Source organism: Styela clava, chromosome 9 (assembly GCF_964204865.1).
Source record: "Styela clava chromosome 9, kaStyClav1.hap1.2, whole genome shotgun sequence".
In the NCBI taxonomy this organism is placed as follows: domain Eukaryota; kingdom Metazoa; phylum Chordata; class Ascidiacea; order Stolidobranchia; family Styelidae; genus Styela; species Styela clava.
Window position 1 is genome coordinate 14,956,194 of NC_135258.1, and position 10,375 is coordinate 14,966,568.

At 36.0% G+C, this 10,375-nt stretch overlaps 1 protein-coding gene across 1 annotated transcript; it reads left to right on the forward strand.

The window, feature by feature from the left end:
• The first annotated feature begins 1,143 nt into the window (after positions 1 to 1,143).
• On the forward strand, positions 1,144 to 8,111 carry LOC120339485 (adenosine 3'-phospho 5'-phosphosulfate transporter 1-like). The gene is made up of 8 exons (XM_039407623.2): positions 1,144 to 1,441; positions 1,904 to 2,064; positions 3,306 to 3,424; positions 3,927 to 4,083; positions 4,417 to 4,552; positions 5,142 to 5,269; positions 5,388 to 5,558; positions 6,043 to 8,111. Exons 1-8 carry the CDS (start codon positions 1,240 to 1,242, stop codon positions 6,301 to 6,303), a joined length of 1,335 nt encoding a protein of 444 aa, XP_039263557.2. The 5' UTR covers positions 1,144 to 1,239; the 3' UTR covers positions 6,304 to 8,111.
• The last annotated feature ends 2,264 nt before the right edge of the window (positions 8,112 to 10,375 follow it).

Sequence of the window (10,375 nt, forward strand, 5' to 3'; positions counted from 1 at the left end):
AATAAGAATTCCTGGCGTGCAATTATAGCTCACGACGTGCGAAACAACTGCACTCGCGTGCAACTGACTTTGACATCAGATACCTCTCAATACATCCGCGTAAAATTACCGGTATCGGATAAAAAATACGTTGAATCAGAGGAAATATGGACGTTTGACCTTTGACCCCAAACATTATTTCTACAGTTTGTCGCTAATTTTGAGAGTGTTTGTGCGACTTTGGATACCGGTACTGTTCAGTACATCCGCGTAAAATTATTGGATAAAAAATACGTTGAACCAGAGCAAAATGGACATACTTTGTCATTAATTTTGGTAGTGTTTTTACGTAGAATTAATGGATAAAAAATACGTCAAATTAGAGCAAAATGGACCTTTGACCCCAAACATTATTTTCATACTTTGTCACTAATTTTGGGAGTGTTTGAGCAACTTTAGATACCGGTACTGTTCAGTACATTCGTGTAAAATTATTGTATGAAAAATACGCTGAATCAGAGCCGTACTTGGCCATTGATGCGGAGGCGATCTTTTCGTCCATAACTATTCTCACGGGATTCCTATTTCCTATCATTCAACACGATATGGACCTTTCCCCGAGCATCGACTTCCTTGTTTACTTCGTGACATTGGCCAATCAGCAAGATGCAAAAAAGGACGTAACAATGAGAGGAATTTTTCGCGGGTCAAAGGTTGGGGAAAGGTCCATGGTCTTTTTGCTTCGCAATATTTCGATCAGACCAAATCTTGCAAGCTGGTATTTGTCGACAATTGTGGAGGTATAATATTTTGGCATCTTTATATTACTGGATTATTGATTTTAAAACCATTTAAACCGATTTACATTGGTGAGCAATTGCAAATTTTCGGCGTGCAAAATTGATTTCGCTCGCGTGCATTTTTGCGGAGCGCTAGCGCCCTCGGGCGTGCACCTGCCATGGAATCCAGTCTGGGTTAATCGCCTGCGCAATTTGGACAAACATACAGGTTTAGCGGAATTTATTTCATCATTGAGTTTTGATATAATTTTTGGATGGTGTAGTCAGGTGGGGGTTTAGAATGACATATGAAACGATTGTGGTACGGAATGAAACCCCAATTTTTTCGCCTTTCTGTCAACTCTGTTATTGTTTTTCATATCTAGATTCGTATTGCCTGATAATAGGCTAATTGCATTTAGGTATTAATGTAATAATATTCAGAATATTGTATAAGCACATCTCGGTCACTACCTGCACCATGCAATCGAGGTTGCTTCAAATAGCCTCTGTTTTGGCAGCTGTTTTTGTATCTCTGGTGCAAGGCCCACCTATTCCAGCAGAAGGAGAAACAAATGTTTGGCCTGTGCGATTACTTATCAATATACTTGGCTATGCAACTCTTGTGGTTCCTGCAGCACTTCTGATAAAATATCTCAAAAAAATCAACTATAAAGAAAAAGGTAATTTGTGATTCCTATCGTATCTTATTTACTTGAAGCTGTATTCTATATATTGCTGTCTTTTCCTGTATTTCAGTATTTGTGCACTTGTCAACATAACCCATCCTTCCATGTTTACATCTTTCTGTCTTTAGCAGGACTTTTATTATTATTTTGAAGCTGGAGTACTCATTTCAAACTTGCCGAGACTGAAATTGGACTTTTGAGTTTGTTTAAGTCTCAATGATATTACTGTATTAGCCTGGTAGAAGTCAGACAAGAGCTCTGAAATCGAATCGATATTCTTATAAACAAAGAGTTAAAGAATGCTTGCACACACCGCTGTACGAACTTGAGTTGTTTATAAATTGGTGGCAGTCCAGTTTATTTTTTCTGTCCTACAACCCCAGTCTTTGGAGCAACTCTCTAAACTTCCCGAGTGCAAGGATTTGTCAATAACCAGCATGCATACCTATATTTTAGGCAGTGGAATATGCTTTCCTGTTGTGAAAACGTGTGTATTTGGAGATGAAGTTGGTGAACACAAGACAACAGACCAGCCGGCACCTTTGAACATAACAACTCGAGAACCATCAACATTCGTCAGTGGGATCAAATTAGCATTTTGTGCTGTTGGCTTACAGGTGCGTTTGCCAGGCATGACTACTTTTTCTTTTTATTGGATTCATTGGTGATCATGGACTTACTCTGGGAACTATATGAGCAGATTATTGTAGACTATACATTTTATTGTCCCTGATATCAAATGGAGTAAGATATTGGCTAACTCAGTGATACAGATCGTTTCTTAAAAATGAGCTTTGCCGGGCATGACTACTTTTTCTGTTTATTTGATTCATTGGTGATCATTGACTTACTCTGGGAACTATATGAGCAGATTATTGTAGACTATACATTTTATTGTCCCTGATATCAAATGGAGTAAGATATTGGCTAACTCAGTGATACAGATCGTTTCTTAAAAATGAGCCATTGCGATTTATGAAATTGGTATTTATTCTGCATCACAATGTCAGTATTTCGTTTATACTAGCTGCCCCAGACTAAACTAATTTCCTAAAATTGTTCCTCAGATATTGTGCTTACTGTTATGAATTCACACTTTTTTCAAAAATTCACCGACATCAGTTATATATAGACAGTGGTGGGATTCAGCCGGTTTGCATCGGTTCTATAGAACCGTCTCACGGAATTTTATGAGATCACCGAACCGGTTAGCTTTACTGGTTATTGTCAATGTTCTGTTTGTAACAGAACCGGCTGAAAAATATGACTTTTGTGATGGAACCCGCTGACAAAAAAATTGAATCCCACCACTGTATGTAGATGTCAGTGGTAAATTTCTTTTACCTTGTAAATTGTATTCTATTACCTGATAGACAGTATTCAATTATTAGGGTATGGCATATAAACTTGCTTGCGACTGTGCTTTTCGAAAACCAACATATAATGATATTTCGCGACTATTATAGCAAGGCTCTCCTTGCTTCTCTGTCGAATTAGTCGGTGACTGACTGAAATTGATGAAGTACTATTGTGTGTGATATAACAGTGCGGAAAATATAAATGATCGTTGTTTAAATGCTTTTGTACCCTACAATCAAAATCTTGATTGTATTTCCATTTTAATTTTCATTTTGCCAAGACAGTATGCAACAGCCCGGAAAATCATATCTGTATGAACCTGGCCGTAATTTGGTGACACATTTGCTTATTATGGTAATGTTTTAAATTGTGTTGAGGGACCATAGAAATTGGCCAGCCGTAATATTTCTTGTTTCTTTCTGAGATGTTTTAGATATTTTAGCCATTTATTACTGCATTTTCATGCTTAATTTTCACACCTGTTATATTTACTTTTCAGGTGTCATATTTGACATGGGGTGTTATTCAAGAGAGGATAATGACAATTGAATATGGTAAAACTGATGATACACCAGGAGAAAAATTTGGAAATTCACAATTTTTAGTCTTTGTGAATCGGTAATTTATTCCTGATTTCACTGATATGCAACGTTGACAGCCCAGTAATAGTACAAATACTCTATTTCTGATACATGAAAATTATTCTAAGAAAATGATTTTTATATTTATTTTGGGGGAGATGAGAGACGATAGGACGTATTGATCATACCCAGGCTTATATAACTTCATTTTTTGAGATACTAATCTTATAAACTTATTTTATTTTTTTTTGAGGTGTTCGTTCCATTTCTTGTTACAATTTCACTATGATTCTATCTCCATCTTTGAGTTTTCATTTTCCCTTTTTCTTGGAAATTCAGTGATCTTTTTCAATTTTTTTTCCCCGATTATTTCACGCTCTCATATAAGACCTTATCATTATGACCTTTCATGAATATTATTTAAAACAACGTTTGCTCCAAACTACTCCTTCTTATAATATATCTTCTGATCATTTTAAGGAATTTAATAGTTTAAATTTCTTTCTTCGTTATTTTATTGAAAAGTAATTGAATTTCAGATCGCTGGCCTTCATTGTCGCAGGACTATACATCGCATTTACAAGGCAACCTAGGCATGGTTGTCCATTGCACAAATTTTCTTATTCATCAATATCTAATATAATGAGTAGCTGGTTCCAATATGAAGCTTTAAAATATGTCAGCTTTCCAACACAGGTAATTATAATTTATAATATGTAAAGAATACTAATTAGAATTTTTAAGCGACCCATTCTAGAAGAGAAAAAATTTGTTCTGGGCTCAAGAGCAGTGGTTCTCTGTGATCCTTTTAATGATTCGCAACACTTGCGGCCCCTTGCCAACGAAAGTGAGCTAATGCATTACAATTAAAAAAACTCAAATAAATCGCAGTCAATCTATTTTGAATTAATGTAGCATCGTGAATGGTACCTTGTGAAGACATTTGATCATGAACCCCTGAAAACTGCTCTGTTCCCACCTAATTTGAGAAACTCCACTTAAGAACTTATTGTTATTCCTTTTATGCAGGTTTTAGGGAAAGCATGTAAAGTTATTCCTGTAATGTTGATGGGAAAAGTAGTTTCAGGAAATACCTATGAATTTTATGAATGGGCTACTGCTGGAATGCTCTCTGTTGGAATAAGTTTATTTTTATTATCACAAGGTAAGATTGTGGATATTCATTATTGGCTTATCAATATTGTATCATAGAAAAATAAACTTGATAATTCAAGATTTCTGAAGAATTAAACTAAGAGCAGAGAATAGATATGACTTTAAATGAATTAAATTCACAATCAATATTTTCAAAGGTGGAAAGTAGCCTATCAAGCTGTGTTGCAATTTCTCTCTTATTTGAAATTAGTATTGCAGTATACTTAATACCCTAAAGGCATGTAATGTTGATCAAATTAATGACGTGTCATGCATTTCTAATATGCTATTATGGTGCCAGTCAAATTCATGATGTGTTAGTACATTCTCTGTTACTGTATCAGAGTGATCAATCAGAACCATGTGAATATTTTTGTTCCAGGATCTTCACCATTCAAAGAGAGTGCTGTTTACATGAAGTCTGTGTGTAATAAATACCCATCAAATTCTAAGAGAATTGGTTTATACTCATACGATTTCATTCTGTAAATAGGGAATTAATCTTTACAATTAAATTTTGATAGAATCTGAATATAAGATGCTATGGAAATACCTTTCCTTAGTAAATGCAGCAATGCAACATTTTTTAATATCTTCAGGGCAATCTGGTAAGCATGCAGCACATGATGCTATTGATATTACAAATGATGCAGCGGGGGTTGTTCTATCTGGATTTATACTCATGGTTGGATACATGGCCTTTGACAGCTTCACTTCCAATTGGCAGGTATACTTCACTATTTTTTTTACTATTTCAGGCTGTAAATTTGATTACTTATTTGATCTTGCAATTTAAATTATAGGTTCAAATCAATGGTAAACTTAACATGCATACTAATTTTCAGGGCCAGCTTTTCAAGACGTACAAAATGTCATCATTTCAAATGATGTTTGGAGTAAATCTTTTCTCATGTTTGTTCACATCCGTGTCATTATTAGAACAAGGAGGATTTTTTCAAGCATTTGCTTTCATGGCATCGCATTTGGATTTTGCCATGCATTCAGTAATTCTCTCGGTAAGTTAGATATTATGTCTTTTGAAATCAATATATTCGGCCAATATGCCACCAGTTTGGACTATCCCATCCACCTGAAATTTGAATTTATTTATAGAAAAGGAATTTTAATTTTGTATTTTGATCATTATCTCACGATCCTTTTCAAAAATCTCTGATATATATCCATTTTTAGTAAGAGATGTAAATTAGATAATGTGCAAAACCTTACAATAGTCACGAAAATAATAGGAAGTTCCGTAAATAAAATTTTTCTATCTTTTAATTATATATATGAATCTTGCGTTTTACTGCTTGATAAGCAGCTTTGTTTCCTGTGGCCTCCCTTCCTCAGTAGACCTGTTTTCGCTGCTGTGTGATTATCTTTTTTCTCGAATATTTTATATGATCGATTTTTTACTGGTAGAAAAAATAAACTTGACTACAGTACATTCATTTTTCAAATATCTATCTATTGATATTATATTACTTTGTTTTTTTACAGATTTGTTCAGCAGTTGGTCAGTTATTTATATTTTACACAATATCAGAATTTGGCCCTGTTATTTTCACAATTATTATGACAACTAGACAAGCGCTTGCAATTCTATTATCCTGCCTTATTTACGGACATCCTGTTTCTGCAATCGGAGGTTTAGGAATCCTTGTCGTGTTTTTCTCACTGTTTCTTCGTATCTACGCAAGAACAAGGAAAACTGCTCTCGCGAAACAACAAAAACCCATCCCTTCACCGAACAAAGTGTAAATGAAAGTACATCCCGTTTATAATGAATTGTCTTCCAAGCAGTACACAATTTTCATATTGTTTGCCCTTTTTTTAATGTTTAAGCTGCAATAAGGTACATTATCTATTATTTTTAGAGGAATTAGTGTAGAAGCATAGCTTTATATTTCCAGTGTGAAGTGCCCCACCACATGTGTTGGTACTCCGTTTATTAATCAGTAGTTATGAGCCAATTGGTAAATAATGTCCATAACCTGCCATGTCATGCTATCTTACCATCTCATTGTGCCTCCAACATTCAAGTTTTTATAATAATTCTCCAATATTTCATTGAATAATTATGTTACTGTACTATATTTGAGCCAATTCGAGATTGCATATATAACACAAGACACATTGAAACGATATTATACTCAATCCTTCATTGCTATGTAAATACAATCTGAGTATAAGTGGTTTGAACGTGTAAAGTTATTTTTAGGTCTACTTTAAGACCTGTTTAATATATTACATCGCAAAGCTGCAGAAAACAGCAGATCCTGCTCCGAAAAAAAAAAAATCCCTATTTTATTTACCATGGCCAAATATTTCAAAAAAGTTTTTTTTCAGTAGATATGCTATAGTTATATTATAGTGCTATTTATAATTTCCATATCACTGCTATTATTAGTATTCATTGCAACTATTTTATTTATTTAAAATTATTTTGCTGCTCCTGCGTAAACATACTTTATTGAAGCTTATATATATATCAGTTAGATACTGAAATTTAGCAATAACGCATGGAACACTATATTGTAATTTAGTACTAAATGTGTTAATACAGAGGTTCTAGAACTTTTATGATCTATTGCCATTGCCCCTTTCCAAAAACTCCCAATACTTGTGGGTTGTGGCACGCACCCTGCTCTCAAAAAAATACCTAGTTTAGCCTTTAACACATTTCCGTTTTATGTGCCACATTTAACATGCCATTTTAATAAAAAAGTTAAATAAATGTAATAAAAAAGCGCAGCAAAATTGCTGTACTTTAAATGAATATCGTCACTGCAAATGATACCTGGGGTAGGCTTTTTTTGGTTAGCATATAACCAGACAAGAGGCCGTGGTTCACCATATGATTAAGCCATCTTATCGGCCTTCCCCTCTCCCGGGATAAATATATAAATCCTATCCTAGCCATATAAGCAAAAGACAAAGTATTGGGTTGAATATTTTCATGCATTTATAGTTAAGAAGTGGCAATGTATGATATGAGACCACTGCATTCTGGAGTCCTTGCCAAGGGATTTATTTTTATTATCGAATTCATACACATTTAGTTACTGAATGAATGAAGCAAATGTTACTGAAGCAGAATTTTTATACATAATGTGTTGCATGAAAAACGAAACATAACTTCGATGTAAACCTGAATACGACTGTTCAATCTTTTTTGTATCATCAATTGATAGTGCAATTGGGCATTATCAGATTCTAGTATAATATTATTCATGGCCGTTTTAGGTCAAATTGAAAACTTATATATCTGTTTGATAATGTATGTGCTTCCATATACCTGCCAGTTACATATAAGCTGTGCAAGAAGACGTCAAATATATTCTTTGTAGAAAAGTTCTATAGATTATACTAGTTTTTGAAACCCTGGACCTAATTGAACAGACTGGATAGTGAGGTGAAAATGAACATGAGTGAACATTAAATATTTCTATAACTCTAATATGACTAGCAATATTTCAGGTTTTATCAGTCCTGTCTCACAGAGGTGTCATTTTTTTTTATCTTTTTAATAGGTGCTATATGTTTGCTGAATACATGGAAAAACATTTTCTTGGTGTGATGTTTTACTTTGTTACCATGCTGGGCGGTAGAGTTTGAGAAAAAAAAAATTCCTACCTATCGAGGGGGAGGAGAAGCGTTGAGTCATATAGTGCAGGGGTCCGCAACTACGGGGTCGCGAAGCCCTCCGCTCTGGATTGCGAAACAATGTAAATTTTCCATAAATACGAGCATCGCGTCTGTGTAGCGTATTTATGTATAACAACTTTATGAATCTCTGATTATAATTATGAATATTTCCCCGAGTATACACTTCCTTGTTTACTGCCAATCAGCATAAGTGCAAAATTGAAGTAACAAACGTTTCAGAAGAGCTCAGATACTTTTGCTATTCCGACAGTCTTTCGTGGTTGTGAATATTATCTCGTTTTGGCGGTTTTCGCGTGTTGTTTTTTAGTTGTGTTTTAGTAAATATAAGTCCTAAACTCGCAAAACCATTCTTGAAATAAGTACCAATAATTTTGCAATGGTAGGGTGTAAAGAGGAAGAATTTTACCGAGATCAAAAGTCGGGGGAACATTCGTTACTTAATTGTTCGCATTGTTATATCCTACTACGTAGACTTTAGGTTCTCACAGTGCTCCGTACGGAGCCTCAGGCCTCCGTGAGCTATTATTCGTTTACTTGAAAACTGTCCTCGACCCACTGCCCTATCTACCTACCTACCCTCGACCCACTGCCCTACCTCGCTCAACTTTTCTATCCTCGACCCACTACGCTATCTCCCTATCCTCGACCCACTGCCCTATCTCCCCAACTTTCGCATCCTCGAACCACCGTTCTATCTCCCTCCACCTTTCTCTTCTGGTCCTACTGCCCTCTCTCCCACAACTTTACTATCTTTGACCTACGGTGCTATATTATTAAGTACCTGACCTAACGGCGCTTTACTCACGACCCGATCGCCACACTGAACTTTACTATCTTGCGACCAACTTCCATGGGTTATACTGGTCGTGTATGCCAATGAGATGATTCAATCGTACGTCGACAAATCATGATTGAGGGCATTCGTATATGTAAGCTGGAATCTCAAATGGTAAACAATAACCATAATTGGCAGTTTAAAAATGTGTTACTAATTAGGCTACTGATAGTTTCTTGTTGGCAATGACAGTTTTCTAAATTTTAACAAGCTGTTTTACGCCCTTAATAGTTGGCCATGGCGTGAGTCTTGTGACAATATGATGCTGATCCGAAATAAGCAATAGTGCTCTGGTCCGTATAAAGTAATTTTTTCAACATTTTATAGTAAAAGCGATACCAAAGATTACATACGAACTGCGTCCTTTGCAACTTCATTAAGTTGCAGATAAGATAAGCTCAATTTTGGGACTATACGCTGAATTAGAGGGCAGTTGGCAACGCTAGCTCCGACAAAACATTTCATGGCTTAAAAATAGTTTGGAAGGGATTACACTCACTGAGCGACTTATATTTTTGACTTTTCAGCCTTCTCAGTCACGTAAAAGAAATTTGTATATACAACAGAATATGGCAGAACATTCGTTGAAAAAAACCAAGCGTGCAAATATTTCATTCTTTCCTCATCGTTTTGCTTTGCACGAAAATACAGGCGAGATTGAATGAGTTTCTGAGAAGGAACTCAGATATGTCGACATCGAATGGCCTGTTAAAATTTTGAAAAACAGTCACCTCAAACCCGATGCCATTAGTAGCCTAATTAGTAGCACATTTTTAAGCCACTAAATATGGTTATTGATTACCAATTGAGATTCCAGCCGACATTCACGAATGCCGTCAATCATGTTTTGTCGACGTACGATTGAATCTCATTGGCATACTCGACCAGGATAACACATGAGGGTTGGTCGCAAGATGGTAGAGTTCATTTTGACGATCGAGTCGTGATTGTAGCGCCGTTAGGTTAGGTACTGAGTGCTATAGCGTCGTGGGTCGAAGATAAGAAAGTTGAGGGAGGGTGGGAAGTTTGAGGCAGATAGTGCAGTGGATCGAGGATAGAAAAGTTGAGGGAGGTAGGGCAATGAGTCGAGAATAAAAAGGTTGAAGGGGATAGGAAGGTTGGGGGAAATAGGACAGTGGTTCGAGGATAGGAAGGTTGAGGGAGATAGGGCGGTGGGTCGAGGATAGGGAGGTGGAGCAGTTGCCCGAGGCGAGGGAGACAGGGCAGCGGATCGAGAATAGGAAATTGGAGGGAGATAGGGCAGTGGGTCGAGGATTTGAGTTGGGATGAATGTATAACTTTACTGGCTCTCTAAAGTCTAAACCAGAG

Excerpts from the sequence above, each read along its gene's own strand:
- LOC120339485 (XM_039407623.2), top strand. The coding sequence starts at position 1,240 with ATGCAATCGAGGTTGCTTCAAATAGCCTCTGTTTTGGCAGCTGTTTTT. Across the intron at positions 1,442-1,903 it reads AATCAACTATAAAGAAAAAG|GCAGTGGAATATGCTTTCCT; the intron begins GTAATTTGTGAT and ends CCTATATTTTAG. Across the intron at positions 4,553-5,141 it reads TTTATTTTTATTATCACAAG|GGCAATCTGGTAAGCATGCA; the intron begins GTAAGATTGTGG and ends TAATATCTTCAG.